Source organism: Aedes aegypti, chromosome 2, assembly GCF_002204515.2.
Source record: "Aedes aegypti strain LVP_AGWG chromosome 2, AaegL5.0 Primary Assembly, whole genome shotgun sequence".
Classification (NCBI taxonomy): Eukaryota; Metazoa; Arthropoda; class Insecta; order Diptera; family Culicidae; genus Aedes; species Aedes aegypti.
Window position 1 is genome coordinate 246083359 of NC_035108.1, and position 24029 is coordinate 246107387.

General features: G+C 39.6%; 1 protein-coding gene across 1 annotated transcript; it reads right to left on the reverse strand.

The window, feature by feature from the left end:
* Positions 1-5663: 5663 nt before the first annotated feature.
* LOC5578151 (transcription elongation factor SPT5) lies at positions 5664-15664 on the reverse strand. The gene is made up of 4 exons (XM_001663673.2): positions 12131-15664; positions 8329-8460; positions 7936-8266; positions 5664-6188 (listed from the first exon to the last, which is right to left on the reverse strand). The coding sequence occupies exon 1, from the start codon at positions 15513-15515 to the stop codon at positions 12249-12251; it is 3267 nt and encodes a 1088-aa protein (XP_001663723.2). The 5' UTR covers positions 15516-15664; the 3' UTR covers positions 5664-6188; positions 7936-8266; positions 8329-8460; positions 12131-12248.
* Positions 15665-24029: the final 8365 nt, after the last annotated feature.

The window sequence follows — 24029 nt, forward strand, 5'->3', positions numbered from 1 at the left end:
GGAATAGCACACTACACTAGCCAGCAACTGCGCTGGCTGAGGTATCTATTGTGTGGGCTTCCAAAGGGTCGCGACGTTCTCAAACGACCGGTTACGGAACATAACGTTTTTTTTTATTAGGGGAAGTGTACCAGTTTTGGCCACCCTAAGGAAAAAAAATCGTTTATACATAAATCAAAAGACCTTTGGTTACTGTCAATACATTAAACGAAAGCTTTCAATCCATGCTCAGCAAGGAAAATATGAAAACTAATCAGAAACTTTATGTTTGTATTAAAAACTAGTGGTCCCGGCAAACACGTCGGAACCCGTGACAAACAAAACGGAGAAAGGACCATTCAGATCCGCTGATTCGTTCGTAAATCATTTCGTGACATACAAACACCAATCCATTTTTATTTATATAGATGGGGGTTCCTGATTTCGCCACCTGCGTTGATTTCTTATGGAGGGTGGCGAATCAGGAACACCATGGCGAAAAATAGGTGCAAAGGAGCAAACATTTTAAGGAAAATGATTTTTTTCTATTATTTTCAGAGAAAATTTTGCGGTTTCCAAAAATGTTTCCATATCATCTTAAAGCAATTTAACGAACACTAAACAATTGGCAACCGTATATGTCGTAAAATGGTAAATAATCCGGGGTGGCGAATAACTGGTACATGGCGAATACCGATACACCTTCCCTATAAGAAAAACCCGTTGAAGTGAACTCCTTTCGAGTTTCTTCTTCAATAGGCATACAATCTATCTACTTTTTATTATTTTTTTCGAACATTTTTACAAGCTTTTAACATTTTTCAGTTAGTTGTACTCTTTTAAGGGATTTGCTACGAACCTCATAAATCAATTGCATACATTAATACATTATGAACAAATTTTTGGATTTCAATATTCAAAGATTATTTTAGATATTGGTGACAAATGAATTTGGAAGCGATGACGGTGGCGATGAATGGCGACGGTCAGTGCGGGCGGATGATTTGCGTTAGGTGGCGGTGGGTTGGTGGCAGGCAGTAGGCGGTAATTGGTTGCGGACGGTGGGTGGCAGTAATCTTGGTGGCGAAAGAGGAAAGCAGAAAAAAGGACGACGGACGAGTGGCAAATACGATCAAATTAAATAACTAGAAAAATTCTGCTTGATCGACGTTCTCAGCAAACGTTTGAAACACCTCATTAGTGTTTGTATAAATGGGCGGCAAGGGATTGTAAAGTTTACAGGCAATATATGTAAACTTTTTCTTCCCCATTTCGGTTCTAGGTCTGAGCAGGAACAGATTACCTGCTTGTCTGGATGAGCAGTTGTTATTCATCCACCTCAACGGTATGTTGTGATGAGTTACGGATGAGGGTGGCACAATTTGTTTCATAAATACGATAAGCTGCATCTCATACAACGCTCTCACGGGCAATATGGAGTTATTGACATCGTTGTAAAGTGAGACAGTCGGGAACAAGTACGGTTTTTTAACACGGTTTTAAACATCTATTTTGCAATACTTGTAATTCTTTCAGTCGAGATTTAGCCGCAGCACCCCAGATAGAATCGAGATATTGCAGTCTTGAATGAATTAGTGTGAAATATAGCTTCACCAACCAAGAACTTGGGACGAACGACGATATTTTCCTTATCAATCCACACAAGGAGCTTATTTTTCCTTTCAATCAGTTAATGTGTGGTGACCAGCTCATGGTTGAATCAATGAGAGTCCTAAAAAAGGATATTCAAAAACTTCTTCTATTATGTGACCATGTACCTCGATGATACCTAGATGCGCTCGAGGAAGAAGTCTTCGTCGAGGAGAATGCAACAACATGTACTTCGCCTTGCTCAAATTTAGCGACAGCAAATTTTTGTTGAAATAGTATTCCAGCAACATTATGTCATGTTTGTTTTGATTTTGAACATCCTCAACATTCTCTCCTTGATAAAAAAAAAACAGACGTGTCATCGGCGACGGCCAGCAAGTTAAAGATGGCCTCCTTCGCCAAGTGATAACACCTTACTCTGGCACCTTACTTATCGCCAAGTGATAACACCTTACTCTGGCTACAGAGTAAAATGCACACACCTTGATTGATGCTCTTCTCCAAAGAAAATGATGGGTATAGTTACCAGAATAATTGTGACGAACTTTAATTATGCTTTCCACGGTTCTTAAACTTGGGTTCGACAGGATAACGATGTTGACGCTAAAATAGCACTCCCAGAACACTTTGGGTATATTTGTTCTAATAATTTCCTCCAAGTTACTCGCCGTGTGAATATCAAATGGAGAGTCACTTCATTCGAGTCGAGTCGAGCTATAAGAAACCGACAATTATCACCTCATAGAATAGAATAAGCCCAAATAGTTAGTAATGCTTTAACCAAGCCGTTGTCAATGGTGAAGCTGGAGACCTGTCTTAGCTTAGCTTAGCTTAGACTGACTACACATATCAATGGTTACTATTCCGTGATTGACCGAAGTCAGTGAAAATGCACAAAGAATCAACTAGAAAGTTCGGCTGGGATTGGCCATAATCTTCTTCAGTGTGCATAATTCAGTGCCTCTATTTATACAAGGTCAATAACGGCGCCGGCCACGTCCTTGCAGTCAGGTGGGATTGAGCGAAGGAATGCTAGTGTGTAACCTTTGCTATTTGGAGACCGTGTTTGCCTCTGCATCTCCACAAAGGTTACTGGGAGGGATGTTTGTTAATGGGGAGGATCGTTAGGTCAAAGGATTCACTTTGATAAGTGATTAGACCATGATAAATAGTTATTTGTCAAATTTAAATATGCTTTTATGAAAATATAATATTTTCATTTGATATTAACAATTTCTATGTAGAGGAAAATTATGCCGACACTTAAGGTGACGAACCATACAAAGTTTGTTGAACAAATACCTAAATGTAACATTCCTACAGCTGTCAGGACGAAAGCATGTGTTATTATATTTTACTTATTTGAAAAGAAACAAAAACTCGATTGTCTGGAACATCATAGCACACTCTTATTCTTATGCCGACACTCACAGTGGCGAACCATCCAAAGTTTGTTGAATAAAGTGAACCTTTCGCAAGTCTACACTTGTAGTGTCGAACCATTCAAAGTTTTTTTTTAATTACAAAAATAAAGATAAAAAGAAATGAGTGTTTTGAAAACAAAAAAATGTTAAACATAAATACTTCATGAATTAGAATTTATGTCGACACTCACAGTGACGAACCATTCATAGTTTGTTGAAAAATCATATTTACGTCCTACCGTTGTATCGGTTAAATGTGCATTCATACATATTTTATAGATTAGAAATAGTAGCATGAAACGAGCTCACCAATTGATCCGTCATCCTTGACTGAGCAGCAACAATCCACTTTCAGCTTAACTCGTTTGCTCGGCTATATAAAAGCACTCAGAGAAAATTGGCGCACGACTCGAGTGGGAAAACAGCTGACGACTGCTCGGGCTTTCTTGACGCACTGCCAAGGTCGAAGATCAAACAGAACTAACCGATCGCGGAACTTTTTCACTTCACTCGACCGACGCGCGACATGTTTGATCCTGCCCTCGTCACCCGCTCCCACAGGAGCAAGCGTCAAGGTCAAAATATCAAACAGAACTCGCAAAACCGAACTGTCCTGCTTGGGCTTCACAAAGCACTACCCAGCAAGGCGCTCCAACACAGGGGAAAAAAATTCTCCGGCAACGAAAATACGCGCGAATCCGTCAGCAAAATCAATCAGACGACGCAAAACCGAACTGTCCTGCTTGGGCTTCACAAAGCACTCTCAATGGTGAAGCTGGAGACCTGTCGAAGAAAAACGGGACTTCCATCGCTGCAGCTTGAGGATGAGTGAAGGAGTAGATGAAGCTCAAGATTGAAGCGTGAAGTGATCGAAAGGTGGAAGAAGAAATACAATGAACACCGGAATGGTGTGGAGTCAGGACATAGCTATATCGGTATATCGGCAGTAGCCAGAAATTTGCTAAGGCTGGAAGGGTAATAATAGGAGGGACATGTTGTAAGAATGCCGAAGAACAATCCCGCAAAATAGTATTTGTATCGAGCGCCGCGAGCCAGGTGGATTTGCCAAGTGGAGCAAGACTTAGTAAGCGTGAGGATTTCAAGAAACTGAGACAATCGAGTTAATTGGAGGAACATTGTAAAGAAGTGCGGTCCTGAGGGAAGTTGGACCAGCTAAAGTAAAGTGAGTGTAAGTAAGTGTATGCCCCCCATACAATTGGTAGTTTTGCAAGGAATGAGCTTGAGCTTGAGCTTGATTGGCCGCCCGTGGTTGTTACTCCAGTATCGCCAGATCAGCTGCACTTACACAAGGAACCAACCAGATGACTGCTTGGGATTAACAGACACCCTCAGTGTATGAGTGCTGGTGATCTTCTATTTTTAGGCAACAATGGTGCCTGCCACGTCAAAATGCCGACCAATGAAGGGAAAGGGAAGGAGTTGATGATGCATCAAACTGGATCCCACGGAAGACCGTATATACCACTGCGTCTACGCCAGTTCATGCGGTACGGGTGAAGAGGGATAAGGTAATCTTTTTTATGACAGAGAGGCTTGCTGGTATGGTGAGCAGTCTGCCTATGTATCAGGCGCAATGAAAGGCGTCTTAGAATGATGGAAGAATGGAAGCGTAGGGAAACGGTTTATTTCTGTCCGTCTCGGGTTCTAGCAAATGTTATGAACTGTGATATAGTAAGAGTGGTAGATAGAAGCAAGTGAAAGATACAAATACAAAGTACCGTAATCCGGGGTATCATTGATCAGCGGGGTAACATTGATCGCAATGACTCATCTCATAACAATATCGTATTATCATTTATTGATGGAACATTTCCAAATCATGAATGGTGTTCCTCTTTCTCATATTCATAAGCTAATGAAAGTGAAGATTTTTGAAAAAATTGCGTTTACCTTATGCGTAAATTTATCAACTTTTCGAAACAATGTTTTCAATGGTTAAGGATGACACGACCGAAGATTAATGTCTCACATAAGTTCTGCAAACGATATGAAAAAGGGAAATGCGGTTCCCACTAAAAATGGCATCGCCAAAAACGATTCTGTTGTCAAAACTGTGATAAGTATGCTCAATTAGGTAACATTAACGAATTACTGTTAAGAATGTAGAATTCCCATATTCAATTGCCAACATTTAGGCGTATTCTGTGGTTCGAGGAGTTTTTTATTTTAAAATAACTCAAAAAGTAAATTACTTGTAAGCGTTTGGCCTTCATATTCGGCTTCAGGAGCCATGATTTAAGTAAGTAACGACATTTTCAACATTACCGAACGTTGTTTACATGGATGATCAATGTTACCCCATATCATCTAAATCAAATAGTCACTCAAAAATTTTTTTAAACATGCTTGAATCTTTCTAAAAACAAAATACAGTATATAGTCACGAGCTATGGGTGGCAGTACTTGTTTTAAAAATATAAAATTGGCAACATTTGCATTTCCAAACGAAATATTTAAGAAATAGTCAAAAAAATGATCAATGTTACCCCGGATTACGGTACGAGGAAACGGACGGGCCTGGGATTGAACCCATGACCTTCTGCTTATGAAGCAGAAGCGGTAGACCACCAACCCCATCACTGGTAGTTTTGCAAGGAATGTGATATGGAATAAATTGTTCAATCAGAGTGGATTTAAACTTTATAGTCTTTATAAAATGTTCGCTGTTGGATCAAATGAATGTCATATTATAAGTTAGTCTTCGTATCACTAGCAGATGAACTATACGCTACGGGTGATGATGCTTTAGCACCATCCTAAATAGTAAAATAACCTACAGATCTGCTGTGACCGGTTCGGATTGAACCGAAATGGATAAGAGGATAGGAGTCCAAACTTAAACCGGTCAAGGAAATCATTCAACTCTCACACATTACACCCTACGAGCTGTCGCTCGTTTCGTTTTTCTCGTTGGTCTCTGCTGTGCTGTCGCTTTCGCCACCTGCCGGTTTGGTGTTGATTCCCAACCCGAGCCAGTTGGAGATCATGGCGATGCCCTCGTCGGTCGATTCGCTCACCGCCGCCAAAATGTCCGCCGTTGACAGGTTATCCAGGAGGGAAAGCGGTGAAGTAACATTCGCAGCCGGGGCAATCGGTTTCGCTGGTTCGTCGTCTTCCTTCTTCTCGTCGGCAGTGAGGGGTGTGCTCTCGGCGCTAGAAATACGCGAAAATGTTACATTTTTCCCTCAGTAGCATTATGACTAGGGTGTCCCAGAACAAAAGTAAATGTTCTAAAAGTCATGGTGGCCAACCCTAGAATAAAATATATGCTAATTTATAGCATTTGTGTAAAACAACTCAACTTTTAGGGCTGTTTATTCTTTTTAGAGACTTATTCACTATTTTGATGCAAGTCTCTAAAAAGTCTAAAATTTTGATTAAAAGTCTGAAGTTTTTTTTTATACAAAACAGTTTTAAGTCACTATTTTTTTATCGTTTCAGTAAAACCTGGTTGAAATTCTGGAGGCTCCAGAGAGACCTTCACAGTCTCTTGCGCGATCATTCTTCAGACATTCTTCTTAGATTCCTCGAGGAAAAGCTTCAGGAATTCTACTGGTTTCTCCACAGTAAATTCTGGCAGGAATTCAGACATAAATTCTACCAAAGATGATTCGAGGGATATCTCCAGAATTTAGTTTAAGAAATTCAACGCAACAACGTACAATAATTTACACAGGGGTTATTCTGCAAATTTACTCAGATACTGTTCCACAGTAGTGAATCTAGCAGATCTTCCCAAGATTTTTACGGTAGTTCTCCCCAGAAAATTCTCAAAGATTTAGTCCAGAGTTCTTGAAGAAAGTAATTAAGTTTTTTTTTTTCTAGAGGACCGTACAACAATTTCTCAATGAGTTCCTACATTTTCCAATTATTCTTTCAGTAATTTTTATATTGATACCTTCATGCAGGGATTATTCCAGGAAATCTTTTGAGAATATTTCCAGGAATCAATGGATTCAACCCCATTAAGTTTCGTCAAGATTTTTTTCTATGTATCCTCCAACATTTCATTCACGAATTACTCCTGCAGTTCTTCCAAAACTTTGTCGAGTTTTCTACAGTAAAATCTTTATGGATTCTTCAGAATTCCATTGAAGGTTTCACACCAGCAATTATTACGATCGTCCCAACACAAATTCCTTCCGAGATTCCGTTCGGAATTCCTTCCGAAAACTCTACAGGATATTATCCAGGAATTTGATTGTTTTTTTTTTTTCAATAATTATCTTAGCCATTTTTTTCTTGAAAAAAAATCATGCCTTACTCAGTAATTGCTCTGAGAAGTTTCTTGGAAAAAAAATCAAAGAAGGAATCTCTGGAGAAATTCCTGAAGACAATTTCTAGCCAAGATCGTATAGAATTTCTGAATGACAACTTTGGAAAAATCCATAAGAAATCAGTGGAATCACCTATGGAGGAACATTCTTGAAGATATTCTAAACGCCTATTTTTCCGACCATTTTCATAGCGATCCCTTTAAGGGGACACGGGAGACCGTGTTATTTTCCCTATCTTTCGTCTCACTCTAACAATAATCATCAAAACTTTGTGGAAGCAAATCTCGAGTTTTAGTGAACCGATGAAGCTGAAAATTTATCGGGTTGTGCACTACATATATAGAATCAAAGTGATACATTTTCGCATCGATATATGGAGTGGTTCTTGGGATTTGCTTTTTGAAATGGATAGGGTGATTATGATGACGTCCCGTGCGGCCTTAAGAATGGATTCTTAAAGAAATTGCTTGATGAATTCCTCCTGGAAATTTTCCTAGTTCTTGTTCTGCAGCACTTTATTTTTTTTGAATCTTGAAAAATTTTCACCAGCGTAAAACTTTACCATGACATTTTGAACATTGATGTTTTTTCTCGAACACCCTAATGATAACCGTTACACCTACCTTTCTACTGGCTGTTGTTCTTGGATTTCGTCCTCCGATGATTTGATAAGCTCCACACCTTTAGGTCCCATCCGGAAGCACCCGAGGGGCAGTTCGATTTGGACCTCTCCCAGCAGCATAGGTTCCAGCTGAAGGCAACCCCGCATACCGTCGTCAGTGGGAAGCAGCTCCTTAAAGCGGGCGCACATTTGAGCCAGACGGGCAAACATGCTCAGGCAGGTGGGTGCCGGATCGGGACCTTTGACTCGCTGGCTATGCAGGACACTATCGCCGTAGGAAACGTTGAGAGCAATGCCTTCCTCCGCCGAAAGATACTTCAGTCGGACGCAACCTACGAGAGAAGGGAATGTCTTCAAGTCTTGCTTTTAGAGAATAAGTGACAAAGAACCAAACCTGGACCACCAAGATCGATGTAGGTCATGTTGAAATCTATACAGCAAATACAAGAAGGACCATTGCAGAGACAATTACTAGGGCCGATTTCCTCCTCTTTTGCTTCGGCGTCGGTGGTGAGTGAGAGATAATCTGGAAAAGAGTGATAGAAAGTAAAAATTATATTAGTTTGAAATTTCGGACAAAAAGATTTAATCTATTTGTTGCAATATAAAAAAAACCATCCCTCCCTAAAATGCGAAGGGAGTTAAAAGATATTTTGGAATTATATATACAAGTTTCAGCTCTGTCTATCTAAACTTAGACTAATTTTTCCATAAAACGGCAAAGTTCAATACAAAAATAGTCAACCTTTTAAGAATGCCTCCGCAATTATGCGACATAGCCCATGGCAGGAATCTGGAGAAATTATTGATCTGACGAAACTCATGTTGAATCCAAGGAAAGATCTTTTCAATAAAAACGATACATACATGTTATTGATCTCCTATGAAACTGACAAACTTTCGCCATAAATCCAAGATTACATCTTCCAAGCAATATATCAAAGATTTGATCAAAAACGTATTAAAAATCTGACCAAAAGAACCTAAAGTATCTCGCTGTTTATTTACCCATTTATGAATAAACTCACAAGAAATTTGTTGGAAATGATTGAAATAATACGCTGTAAATTGCAAAAATTTATACAAAATCTCGTCATGGGTCTCAAAGACTAGTCAAAGTGTCAGACTTCCGAAGATGTTTTAAGTTTGTCACACTCTGCCTGACCTCCACCACCCCTTGGAGCGTAGCATGATTTGTGTGTGACTCCTATGATGTATCTAGAGTGCTGGGAATGGTAATAGTAGTAGGCTTGAATTTCGCGAAAATCACGTGGCTCTCCCAGTACAGTAGTTCAAAAACGTGAATCTCATCAAGTAGCCTATGTTGGGTACATGAATTTCTCTAAACCATTAGTGTCATTGAAGGCTCTAAATCCGGGAAATGCAGCGGGAAATAGAACATTTTTCTACAGTAATTTTGGGTTGCCCTTAGCAACGGGTGTTTTGCTATTTTCAAGGTTTTTTGCCTACAGCAGCGATGGGCGTGAGTTTCACTGGCTCCGCTGACTGTGATTGGCTTTGTTTGGCTACTGTAGAGTGAATTTCAGATTTTTTCCCAACCCTGATCTAGACTGAGAACAACAAGGTTGTGTGCCCGATACCGAATCGAATGATCATTACAAGACTAAGAGGTAATTATATTTCAATACTAGGAGGGGGAAGGGGGGCTTCTATATCCGTCCTTTCTAGCACCAATACATATAATATCTTAAGCTAAGCATTGTAGAGATAATTTTTCACATTTCACATACATCACAGCAAGCGTAAATCGCTTCCGCACTGTTATATGCATGCAAATTACACCAGCGCGATAAGAAATGGTCTACAAAATCGCACATAACTTTTGATCAAAAAAACATACACCTCTGATTTTTTCATATTTAGTGTAAAACTAGCTCAGCCTTCTAGTGATGCAAAAACTTTTAGAATCGGTGGTTGCGAACACCATGAAAATTCAATATTTCTGATAAAATCCAATATGGCCGACAAACATTTTTGTTTTTTTTCCAAATGAAGCTCCTATGTTTTCTCTATCCAAACCCATGTTATTGTGAAGGGTTTGTTGAAGAAATTTTCGAGTTATGGCAGTTTGAGTGTGGCAAGAATTGGCAAAAATCGAGGGATCCTCAATAACTGTTTTGATTATAACTATCGAGGGGTCCATCAATTTGACCAACCGAATGCAGTTCCTTTAGTTACTCGACAAGAGCTTTCGAATGAGCATAAATTTAAACATTTTTAAAGACCAAGTGTAAATTAGTGGGCCGGTCTCAGCGAGAATTGCTCACACACATGAATCAGTCTCGAATTACTTAAACATGAAGTAAATCAAACCTGAATTCCTTAAATATGAAGCAAATTAGACCCGAATAACTAAAATATAAATTAAATCAAACTTTAAACACTTGAATATAAAATAAATCAGACCTGAATCGCTTGTAAATGAATGAATCAGATCTGAAAATGGAAATGAAATGGAGTAAATCAGTAATGATGCCCTCAAATATAAAGTAAATCAACCCTGAATTTCTAGAAAATGCAGTCAATCGTTCCTGAAACACTTGAATATAAAGTGAATCAGGCATGATTAACTTGAAAATGAAGTGCATCAGCCCTAAATTGCTTGAAGTGGATGGAGGTATGAATAACTTGAACATAAAGTGAATCAAGCTTGAAACACTTGACAATGAAGTGAAACAGACATGAATCACTTGAAAACAATTGAACATTAAGTGAATCGAACCTGAAACAGTTGAATATGAAGTGAATCAGGTATGCAGCGAATTTAATCACTTGGAGATAGACCATTTGAGTATCAAGTGAAGCAATCCTGAATCACTTGAAAATGAAGTGAATCAAACCTGAAACACATAAATATAAAAAGGATCAGACAAATCAACATTAATCACTTGAATATAAAGACAATTAATCTTGAATCACTTGGATATGAAGAACTTCTGACTAGAATAATTTGAATATGATTTGACAGTGAATTTGGCACTGCTCAAACGTCAAATTAATGAACTCGTGCATTGGTCCATGCACGAGTTCACTAATGTGACGTTTGAGAGGTGCCGAATTCACTCGTTGCCATGGTTACGTAAATAACACGGCACCGCTCAAACGTCAACGAGTGAACCTGTGCATAGGTCCATGAACCTATGCACGGGTTCACTATTTGACGTTTTAGTAGTGCCGTGTTATTTATGTCACCATGGAAACTAGTGAATTCGGCACCGTTCAAACGTCAAATTAGTAAACTCGTGCATCGGTCAATAGACCAATGCACACGTTCACTAGTTGACGTTTGAGCGGTGCCGTGTTATTTATGTGACCATGGTAACGAGTGAATTCGGCACCGCTCAAACGCCAGTTTAGTGAACTCGTGCATTGATCCATGGATCAATGGACCGATGCATGAATTCACTAATCTGACGTTTGAGCGGTGCCAAATTCACTCGTTGCCATGGTCACGTAACACGGCACCGCTCAAATGTCAAATTAGTGAACTCGTGCATTGGTCCATATTTTGATGTTTGAGAGGTGCCGTATTCACTCGTTGCCATGGTCACATAAATAACACGGCTCCGCTCAATCGTCAAATAGTGAACTCGTGCATTGGTCCATTGGTCCATACCTCTTCATCCGATATTAATCGATATATTGGTAATATATTGGTAGTCAATTGTCCAGAAATAGAGGACACCTTAAAATTTATGCATATTTGTGCAAAAAGTGAGAGTTTCAAAATTAGCTTGAGCTTTCTAAATTAAAGTTTAAAAGTTGAACAAGTAACTTTTTTGCTCGCTCTAATTTAAAACTTTTTTCAAGTAACAAACCTAACGCCATAATTAACTGGAATAACCATGGTTCGAAACGAGGTTGATTTTGAATTGCGGATGAAAGAATATCAGATTAACCCGCAGTTCTTATGGAACGGTTGCCTGCCGAAGAAAATGAGACTGCGGACAATAGTCGCACTCACATGATAAGTTCGAAGCTAAACGTTGTAAAAACATTTTAAAATTGATTTAGATGAAACATGAAATGAGAATAGACAAACAAGAATTTGTTTTCATATGTCCGAGATAATTCCAAGTCGGAAAAAAATTTTCTAAAATTCCCCAACTTTGCATGTTTTTTATAGGTAGTTAGCACCCTATTTAAATTTGAATACCAGACTGAATATTGCTCACCTTATTTTTAAATGCTAGTCAATCAATACAACGAACGACATTCATTTGCTCCAACAGCGTACGGTCACACCAATATTCAAATAAGCTGAAGCTACGACAAAACTGCGTACTCCATCGTCTAATCCATCGTCACCTTGCAGAGATAGCTCAACGGCATGATCTTCTTCTTGCCATTGAACGACACCATCGCTTCCTTGCTGCCGGACATCGACAGGAAGTCTCCAATCGAGTCGCGATCTTCCCCAAAGATCACCTTGAACCGATCGCCGGGTCCGGGAACGGCCGGTTCCAGATTGTTGCTCAGCACCGTAACGACGCGATCTTCAGCAGGGAGGAACACTGAACAGGCGCCGCTGTTGACCGTTTTGATGAATCCGCTCTGGCCTTCCAGATGGGAGTCGTCGTGATTGCGGATCTTGACCTCAATGTCCGTGGTACACCAATCGCTGTACTGCGAGTCCAAGCTGGCTCCGGGGGTTTGCGGGTTGTAGGGAGATTGGGGGGCTCCGGGGGTAGCCGGGGAATAGCCACTCGGGGATGGGGTTCCCATGTAGCCGACCTGGTACGGGGAAGGACTCGGGCTGGGACTTGGCTGGTATGGGCTGTAGTTCTCGGCGTTGAACATGTTCCCGGGGGTGTTCGGTGCGAAAGGTGTGTTGATCTGATAGCCCGGAGTGCTGGGATTGTAGCCGGGGCTGGGGGATGGTTCTTCCATGTTGAAGTCGAAGTCGTTGGAGCGGGCCGGGGTGTTTGTGACTGCTGGATCCCAGGCACCATGGCGAGGAGTCATGCTTCCATCGTGGGACGGAGTCATCGAACCGTACGGAGTACGATTACCAACATCGTAGGAGGGAGTTTGCGAGCCATGAAGTGGGGTCTTAGATCCGGAGTAGACCGGGGTTTGAGAACCGTAGCTGCTTCCCGGTGTGCGACTTGGAGTGCGGATGTAGCTCGAGACGGAGCCTTCCTTCGGGGTTGCTCCAACGACGGTAATGTGATTCCGATCCACCGAGATCGTCTGACAGGAGGAATGCAACTCGACACGGGCTGTGCTCTCTGTGGCGTCCTTAACGATACCAACGGCCCCTTTGTAGGGCCCTCCTGTGATCTTGATGGTTTTGCCAAGAATTTCCCGATCCCGGTTGACACGGGCGCCTCCACGACCGCCCCGACCACCACCTCGTCCACCTCCACGGCCTCCGGAAGGATGCATTGGCGAGTGGATACGAGGAGACATGAATCCGAACTGCCCCATTGGCATCAGGACGTTTCCTTGGGATTTGTTGCCACCGGCCAGCTGAAGATGCCTGGTTTTGCAGACAAAGATTCCTCCGTTCTCCGTGTACATTCTCGAGTACAAGAAGGCAAGATTGCGGTAGAGATGCTTGATTTCGCCATCCCGTCCAGCGTGAGGCCCTTCCATGACCTTAACGATGTCCTTCCTGCGGATTTGATTCTGATCCGCATCCAGTGCGATGGTATTCCGATTCTCCCTGCGCTTCTGCAGAGCCGTTGGCTTACACTCCAGCACTTTCCCATGCATTCCAAGAACGTGGAAATTCTCACGTTCCAGTCGAACAATAACGCCCACGGTTTGTGGATCTAGCTGAACCAAATCACCCCACTGGTACTGGCCAAGCGAATCGACGCCGGTGGCCATATCAGAACAAAGTTGCAAATCCCTCGGCAGCACTTCCAGCTCGTGCATGGTCAAATCCGACACGAGGACAATGCGCTGCGGTTCCACCCGTACGATCAAACCCGTCTCGCCTTCGTATCTTCCCGCGAGGACCTTGGCGTGGTCTCCGGTTTTGAAGTATTTCCGCAACTCCGAGGCTTTGAAGATGAGAGGATCTTTCAGATCTTCGTGCTTGGGCATGACGGTAATGAGGGCCCCATCAATGGCTATAATTTTGGCCTGGAGGTTCTCCAGATCACCCACGCAAACTTCAACGTTGTCTCCCATGGAGAAGGTGTGCGTTCCGACGGGGTCTTCCTTGCCCGAAACGGCCAGTTCGATGTTGATTTCCTCGGGCTGTTCTTCAAATCGTTCCAGCTCGGCTAGAGTGGGCTTGACGCCTTCGGCCAGAATAGCCGACATGGTGAAGTTCTTGTACAGGAACCCTTTGCGGGAGTATCGGTTGCCTTCGAAGATCAGGAAGTCACCATCGGACGTGACCTCACCGCCAATGGCTCGGATTGCTTCCGGGTCGAATGGTTTTGCCGGGGGACGACGCTTCTTCTTGCGCTTGTTTTCATCGTTCTCGGACTGGGTTGTCCGGAGAGCTCCCCGCAATCGTGTGTAGTCAATGCGGGGAAGCAACTTCAAATGGACCTGGTTCTGGGCCAGATCGACGTAATCCACCTGGGCGATGTCGTCCTTGTAGATGCCTCGCTTCAATCGAACCCATTGCTTCGGCTTGAGACCGGTTTGTTCCTTGACGACTTTGAGGATGTCGGTCATTTCTTTGATGGGGACCATGTCCTGCTTCCAGATACCCATCCTCAGGTTTCCCACATTGGTGATGGCCGCTTTGACGTGAGTTTGCTTGTATGATTCAATGTAGACGTATCCTTTGACCCCTTCCGGAGCAACGACGGATTTAATCATCAGCGGTTCATCCGTGTTGGCATAGGTCAAAAACTTTCTCATCAAAAGCAGCACCGTGGCCTTCTCTTCCCCGATGCGACATTTGACCATCCACAAATTCGGATCCTTAATTCCGGGCAGCAAAGTTTGCTGAGTGATTTCATCGGACATTTCCTCTCCTCCATCTCCAAAGTGCCTCCGGGCAATCGATTCATCTGCATACTTCTTCCTCAGATACTCCTCGATTTCGTCCTCCTTCTGGTTGTCCCACAGATTCGTCCCACGTCGTCTGTTTTCGATTTCCCGTGCCGTCTGGCCAAATTCCTCCACCTCATTTCCCACGATTCCAATCTCTTGCGCTCCTTCTTCCCATTCCTCATCTTCGTCCACCTCGTCATCCACTTCGGCCTCATCGATAATAAATCCACCAAACCGTTCCTTCTTTTTCTTTTTCCTTCCCCCGCGTCGGTCATCGTCATCCTCGTCATCTTCGTACTCCTCCGAGTCCAAATCCTCCCCTTCTGGTTCCTGTTCATCTTCCGCCTCCTCTTCGTCCGATCCACCGGAAATCTTACGCTTCTTCTTCACCCGCACCTGTTCCACATCCGAACCGGACCTGGATCCAGACGCCGAGCGTGACCGCGAACGGGACCCCGATCGGGATCGGGAACGCGACCTCGAAACGGAACGGGACGCCGAGCGGGACATCGATCTGCTCCTATTGGATCCCCCGCTTTTCCGGGATCGATTCGACACCACGCTGTCATTGTCCGAGCCGCTTCCACTGTCCGACATTTCGCGCACCGAATCACCACAGTTTCCCTATGGCCAATATTTTTCAATCGGAATTTTTTCTCACTTTTGCACTGCGAACGAAAACCAGAAAAACCACACCGCCGCCACGAATGAAGAGAAAACTGTAACTGCGACGACGACAGCGAAGGCGAATGACGTTTCGGAAAATGGAGAAAGGGAAAGGAGAAAAAGAGACACACTCGCGGGTAGACTGGCGGCGCAGTGGGAAGCAACTGGCAAGTTCTCTTTTTCGACCTGAATGACTAATCCCCCTTTTTATACACTCGAAGAAAAGCTCTCTTTATTATAGTTTGAAGAATGAGTTTTCACTGTAAACTCGGCATTACCCTTTAAAGCTAAGTATGCTGTTCCGCTCAAGAAAAGTAAAAATTTCTGCCCAAGAAGTGGTCAAGAAATTTTCCACAGTTAGCTCCATTTGAATTGACATTTCTGTTCAACAGCGTACTGCGATCAAAGAAAAATGCTTTTCTTGAGCATTTCACGGCATAAAAATTAACAAGGCAGGCTCTTTACTGATGTAAATATAAAGTTTGATTGTAAACATGTGCATTGGCGTAAATAGGGAGGGGCCAGGGGGGGCCCCCCGAACCATGGCCTTGGCCCCCCGAAAAAAAAAATTGAGAAGAAATGACAATACAGTTAAAACTAGTTTTTAGTATCAAACACTTATGTAATAATAAGTAATAATTATGATACTAAATGCATTTTGAATGTGAATTTATGGATGATCATTTTTTGACAGGCAATAACAATATGTAATTTTAAAACGTCACATACTGCCATACTGTTTCCTTTTTGTCTTGTTTGTTTTAGAACTATAAGAACTGGCTTGATCCATTTGTAGTGATATAGTTAATTAGAAAACCAAAGTCTTTTCATATTTAAACAAGCTGCGATATTTTGTGATCAATTATCTAGAACGAATCGTTGTTACTGGAAAATGTTTGTGTATGAGAGTTATGGTAAAGTTCTACAAAAAAAATCTCGAAAATAAACAATTGTGCAGTAAGCGTAGCAGTTCGTACGTAGACGACAGTGAAGCAGTTGCATTCAAATGTAAACATTGAAATTCCTTTACATATAGTAAGATAGTGGCGGATTCGTACAAAAAACCACATCGTAAATGTTGCAACAATTTTCAATGCTATGTTGACACCAATTTTATGAAGTTTTTTGATTGGAAATATAATAAGACCATGTTACCATTTGTTTTTGTAGAATAAACGTAAACCTTATTCATACTGAAGATTGTTTTAATACACGATTTTAATTCTTCTATAAGTGTTTATAATATTTACCTTTTTTTTATTTATTTTTATTATTTTTTCTTGCGCCAATTTTTTTTTGGCGTCTTACGTAGTTTATATGGACATTACATCAATTCTTTTTGTTTGTCTTTGTTAACGAGATTTTTAACCCTGGGCTAATTCATTTCGAGAAGAACAGCTTCACTTCGCTTCCAAATGAAGTCGCCACTATAACTTTTTAAGTCATAAGTGACTATCTCCAGAATGGGAACCACATCAATTCGTTTCAGAGATGTTATTTTCGTTATAAATATATAAGCATTCATATAAAATTTCTGTAATTAGAAGACGTTGCGTTATTTGTAAGAAATATAGATAAAACTTGTTTCTAGATTAATGATAAGAAATCGAATGTTTAGGATTCGATTTAGGATCTAGCTCAAATCAAATGAAAGCTTATAAATGCTATAGTGTTCAAGTAAAAGACTTTCACTACAAATATCATAAGAGTCAATTAAGATTTGGAAAAATAATGGCTATTTGTTGTTTTTTAACGTAAACATTATATTTTTTTATCAAACTTTCATTGCATGAAAATAAATAAGGATAAAATCTTCTTCGATTTTTTATGTAAGGGCGTTTTTATGCATCATAAGGATGATTTGAGGTGTATTAGTAACTACATAATTGCTGGGAATCAATTTTTGGCCCATAGTGTGGCAAAAGTTCGACCCATATAATCTAGCAGAGAAATTTACTAATTTCCCCTAATTCCCCTAATCTTCAAGTTCAGCGAAATTTGCCTGATCGTGCGAAAAAAGTCACCAACATTTCACATTTTCACTTAGTTTTGCAAAAAAACTGCTTGTTTGGGCTTTTGGCAGTTTTTTGATGAAAAATTAGAGTGTATGTATCTGTAAACATAAGATTATATAAAGTATGTCTATCGTAAAAGTGTCGAGCCCCACCGATGGGGCAAAAGTTTGTTTAAGACAATCAGCGAAATTGTAGCAAATACGTTGAAGGTTCACTGTATGGTATTTATTTTCAACTGCTATTGTTTTTATAAAAAAAAATGATTATACCACTAAGATCGAAGTTTTGCTCTGCCTTACTATGATTGGATATTAATAAATCCATGAGCAAAATACCTTCCATCCTTTTTCTTCAAATAACTGTTATCGGACGAATTTTCTGACAACAGCTTTATTTGAATACAAAAAAAACTTCAATCCTTCAATATGATGGTAGCCAAGCAACTTTAGGATTTAAAGTTTTTAACTCTAACAAAAAAAGGTATTATTCAATCCTATAAAACAAAAACATAGATTTTTAAATAAATTTTTACTATTTTTCCATAAAAGTGACATTTGGTATCTAAGAAAGTTGATCAGTCGGTTTTGGACGATTTTTAGGTTTTGATCTACCTCTGTATGAAAGTACGCGACTATAATCGGTTCACAAATATTATCGAAACAAGCATTGTTAAGTTATCTAAATCCTTTACGACTTTTATCTCTCATGAGAAGGGGCCGTGGCCCCCCTCAAGTCTGATGGCTATTTACGCCCATGAACATGTGACGTCACTCCTATCGTACCATATACCTTCCGGACCACTAGATCATTTTTTTTTCGAAAATTTGTTCGAGGTGAATAGGAATGACGTCGTCAAGTAGCTGTCAGTTTTCGGAATATATCACCTTCTTAATATAGTACACCGTGGAGCATTTCTTGCAAGAAATTTCCCACGCATCGAGATAGGCGATTACTTGTCTGTTCAAGTGCATACTTCGCTTAAGGAATAAAAAATGCCCATTTTTCGCTGTTGTATGCAGCTGTCATAATTATGGGTATTTCAAAATTTCCAATAGTGGGTATTGTGTGCCCATTTACGTATTCCGTTCATTTACTCTTTAATATGTGCAAAATTTCTTGACGACAATCGCAACCATCGATCGGACCAGTTTTGAGATACTTCAAAGGGCTTGTTCATAAATTTCATAACGCTGTAGGCGGTGGGTGGGTGTCCTCGAAATGTTACAGCTCAAACAAAATTCGTAGAATATTCAAGCGTTACGAGGGTATCACAAATGGCCATTTTCGGTGTTATGAAATTTGTGAATAAACCCAAAGTGTTTTGCTCTTATCTCAATCGAAGTACAGTCGCCTCTCCACATTTCGATATCGAAGGGACCATCGAGATAGGGATTGATAGAGACAAAGAACAAAGTTTTATTGAATACTAGAAGAAGAAGAAAACACTCCCCCGCCAGAAAAACACTCCGTTGCCAAGAAAATAATAAACAATCAGACGTCATTGCGCGTTTCTAATTTGTTTTGAACACAAAAAATTTGGTCTAGTAACCTTTGGTGTTGGGCATGTCGACAAACAGAGAGAAAATTGGGAACAAAAAATCAACAGACACACATCGAGATACGGAAATATCGAAATAAGGAGGATTTCGAGATGTGGACTCCACATAGTGGAAAAAGAAATTGTATGCAGAATGAAGGGACATAAGAAATCATCGACATAAGGAGAGATATCGAGATATAGAACATCGAGATGTGGAGTGTCAATCGTAGTTGAAAAATGTGTGACAAAATCATTATTATTTCGTTGGTTTCGTCACCATCATTGAGTTTGCCTCTTGTATGGAAACCAACAAAATTTACCAGTGTTAAAATCATGCTGAACCGATTTGGTTGTTTGAAACGGTTTTTTTTTGAGTCGAGAATAGTACACTAGAGTGCCTGTAAACAAGAGTGACGTCTTGTTCCAGCAGTTCGCCGCTGTTCCAATTTTGACATTGACGCCACTCTTATTTAATTCCACTCTGTAGTACACGACATTGAAGACGGCCTTACAGTTGAGGTCGAAATACGCGTATCTATCAAAGGATACAAACTCTAATGGAATTAAATGGTATAGTACTAAATTCGGTTTTTCATTTACTTACAGGTATTCCACTAAACAGCTCGAAGATATATTATCAGTATTTTTCATTATATTCATTTATTTTCTTGCACATAAGCCATTACAATATTAAAATTAAATCAAATTATGTTCCGTTTTCATACAATTAATAAGGTTTAATGCACACATTCAAAACATATAACAAATTCATAAATTAGGTAAGTTTATCATATAACAAAAACAACTTGGGTTTTTTAATCTTCAAATGTATTTTACTTTTTAGTTGTTAAAAATTATTTTGATTGAGATTTAAATTTTGTCGATTTTTGTAACTTTTATCATCCTAATAAATAGTATTATTCGCACAGTTAAAAACAGGAATTTTCGACACGCAAAAAACGGATTTTCTCCAAACCCATGCGTCGAAGCTACGTCGGGCTGGTGCGTTGTGTAGCACACCAGATTTGCTGTTCAGCGCACTATGCCCGACGTTAAGTTCAACGCATACATTTAGAGATTTTCGCGTGTCGATGATTCCGGCTTTCAACTGGAGACACCAGCGAGTGACCAATCGATTAAGTTTTCACCTTAAAAGGATGTTTGGTTCTCCAGATCCGTGCTCAAGAAAATTTAAGGTTTGGCTTCGATTCATCTTCACCTTAACGTCCCCACTGGGACAGAGCCGGCTACTCAGCGTAGTGTTCTAATGATCACTTCCACAGTTATTAACTGAGAGCTTTCTTTGCCAAAGCTGCAATTTTCGCATTCGTATATCGTGTGGCAGGTACGATTATACTCTAAGCCCAGGGAAGTCAAGGAAATTTCCATTACGAAAAGATCCTGGACCGAACCCAGACACCTTCAGCATGGCTTTGCTTTGTAGCCGCGGACTCTAACCACTCGGCTAAGGAAGACCCAAGGGAGGATACTATTTACCATAATTAAAATCGTTCAAGCATAGGGGAGCAAACATTTCAAAATTTGCATCACTCTTATGAACACTGGTAAAGAAATTCATTATATAATTTTAGCAAATTTCCGGTACATGAGGAACTTACTGGCAAATATTCATTGAAGATTCTGAAGTAGAGATGCTAAACGAATTACATCTCGTAACAAAGCTGTGGAATAAATCGAGGGAAATTTTTTGGTTTAGACAAAATTATGGCGAAAATATGTTCAAAAACAAACGAAAAATAGAAACTCAAACAATAGACATTAATAGAGACAAAACAAATTAAATGAATGTCGTGCATAAAGAATTAGAATATGATTCCGTGCGTGCTTTATTTTTCAATCGAACATTTCAATAAATGAATTAATGAAAAAAATCACGTTTTATCTAATCTGCGACCCTGAAAATGTCTTATTTTGCAAATTTAGATTTAATGTGAACAGTAAACTATGGATATCGTATATTTGTTGCTGAAATTCATGAACAGTTGGATTTGACGTTAGAGAATAACCACTGAGAACACTATTGATTAATTTTTATCGTCCAACAGAACAGTGCAGCATTAATAATAGAAACATGTTTTTTAACAGTGAAAACAGTGTCAAGGGTTGATCAATGGAAACATGTATTATTTATTTGTTGGAATTTCTAATGTAATGTCTGAAATGATTTTCAGCAAAATAAGTACCAGCATTTGAAGTCCTGGACGAGTTTCTGACCAACTTTTTAAACTTTTTTTGTTTATTATTCTTAGCCGTCTCTGGCTTATCTTATCGGAGAGCCTATCCTTCAATAGCCGTAAATTACTCAGATCGGATATTGGTCCTGCTTCTCATTAAAATTAAATAAAGTATATCGGAAAAAAAAATCTTAACGCACAATGGTCGGGCTCCACATAAAGAAGCAGCCAAAACTACGAAAAACTATTTTGAGATTTTCATGTTTTTTATCATTTTAAAATTTACTTCATGTATTACATTATTATGATCCTTGATTTAAATTGAATTAAAATTTAAATTTCTTTGCTTATACTGACGTGAAATTGACTAAAGAAAAAAATATTAAAAATGTTATTTTAAAATTAAGCATAAAATTCTCATTTAAGGAATGCGATATTTTCCCAACGCACTATCTGAAAGCTTATGGTTCAACCTTTTTATCGATGGAAAATACACAAGGTTGAAGTTTCAGTACTATTCAATATTACTCTTTAGTAATTTTGATAATTTTGAAAATGAAAAACAACTCTTGTAGCGTCATCTCGCCGCCATTTCGAATATTGCACATCAAAAAGCATCTTTAGATCTTACAAAAAACGTTTAAATTGTTTGCATAAATTAGCTGATTTTCAAGTTAGAGCTATTTGAATAATTCAATATTTTAAATATATTTTGACGATATTTCCATACAAGGTTTATTTAAAACTCTTCATACACATTTTGATCAAACTCAGTCAAATAAAAAAAAACATTTGTGTTTTCAGCCAAGTTTGATTGAATTTCTAATACATAAAAAGATAAAACAAAAACGATCTAAAAAGTTAAGTAATATGTGAATAATCCCTTCTGAAACAATAAAAACGGCAAATAACACATTCATATTACAAATTTCATCGATTAAGATGATAAACTAGTTTTGGACACACTATTTTTTTTGCGGCCATTGAGCAGTGTTGCTTTTTAAGTTTTTCCACAATGTTCTTCAAAACTATTCCCAAGAAATTTTAAAAATTTGTCTACGGAATATTCATTTGAATTCTTCCAGAAAGTTAGTCGAAAGGGCGGGGATGAACCAGCCTCGGGATGAATTTTCCCATAATAAAGAGGCAACAATAATATAGTTAGTTGGGGCCTTCCTTAGCCGAGTGGTTAGAGTCCGCGGCTACAAAGCAAAGCCATGCTGAAAGTGTCTGGGTTCGAATCCCGGTCGGTCCAGGATCTTTTCGTAATGGAAATTTCCTTGACTTCACTGGGCATAGAGTATCATCGTACCTGCCACACGATGTACGAATGCGAAAATGGCAACTTAGGCATAGAAAGCTCTCAGTTAATAACTGTGGAAGTGCTCATAAGAACACTACGCTGAGAAGCAGGCTCTGTCCCAGTGAGGACGTAATACCAAGGAGAAGGGAGTCCCTATTTTTAGAATCTTGACTTTTTTATTTCAAAATCACACTATTCTTGTCTTTATAATAACAAATATCAACTGTGTTAGAATAGCTAACCCGACCTTAAATTTCATTATCATCAGATCATGAAAAAAGTGACTTTTGTGACCATTTTTCTGAAAAAAAGTGACTTTAGTGACATTTTGTTGGAAATAGTGACTTTTTAGTGACCAGGTCGAAAAAAGTGACTAAGTCACTAAAAAGTGACTTACTACCAGCCCTGTAATAAACAAAAATCATGGTCTCTAATACGAGGTAAAACCAAAGACAAATTAAAGACCTCCATGTCCCTTGCAGTTGCCCAAAATTTTATGGCTCATAAGGTAATCTAGAATGCCGTGAAAAGTGTACTGCGATCTGTCATACTTGGGTACCTTTTGTACTACCGAGGGACTAAATGCAGTACTAGAAGTGGTACCCAATCTGAGCCCGAGTGTGACGGACCTGGTAAAACTCTTGTATTATTCTAGTACATTTTTTCTAGATCACAAGAAACCTTTTAAGACGCTTCGATGTAAGCAAGAAATTCTACATTTTATATAGTAATTCTGTTATTTTGCTAGATAAAAAATGAACATAAAAATGTATATGACCGTCTCTAGCGGTGCTTTTGTATTAAAAACATGTACTTCCTGGTTTATATCGTTCACTGAATTAATGTGAGGGTAATGTGATCAGGCTCAAGGACATTCACCCACCCCCTTCAGCCTTATGAAATTTGTGAATGGGCCCTAAGAGAGATAAGCGGAAGTAAAATGGGATGATTTGGCAACATACCAGCAGTGCTGATTTTGCTCGGCGTCGAGAATAATATTGTAACACGGACATGACTTCCTCATTGCTAAAAAGTGTGTTTTGTTACGTTATAGCTATTTGAACTACATTTCCAGATTAATAAACAACAGAAAAAAACGAACAACTAAAAATCGCATTGACAAAAATTTGAAAAAAAGGAAAATATTTCATATTTTTTGCTTTATGCAAAACAATCTTTACCGAAATAATTTCAAGCAAATTACATTACTCCTTAAGAAAAGTTCAAAACAAACATAACGCATGTTCGTTTGGCTCATGCATTTTGACAGTTCTCAGTGCTCGATTGGCTCACACTTGGACAGAAATGTCAGCTTCCGCGAATCGCTATTATAAAGGATTACTAGTGTCCATTACATTTTCGAAAAAAATAGAAGCTGCTAAACTTCAAACC

Bases quoted from the DNA above. Each gene is read 5' to 3' on its own strand.
- LOC5578151 (XM_001663673.2), bottom strand. From the start codon at position 15,515: ATGTCGGACAGTGGAAGCGGCTCGGACAATGACAGCGTGGTGTCGAAT.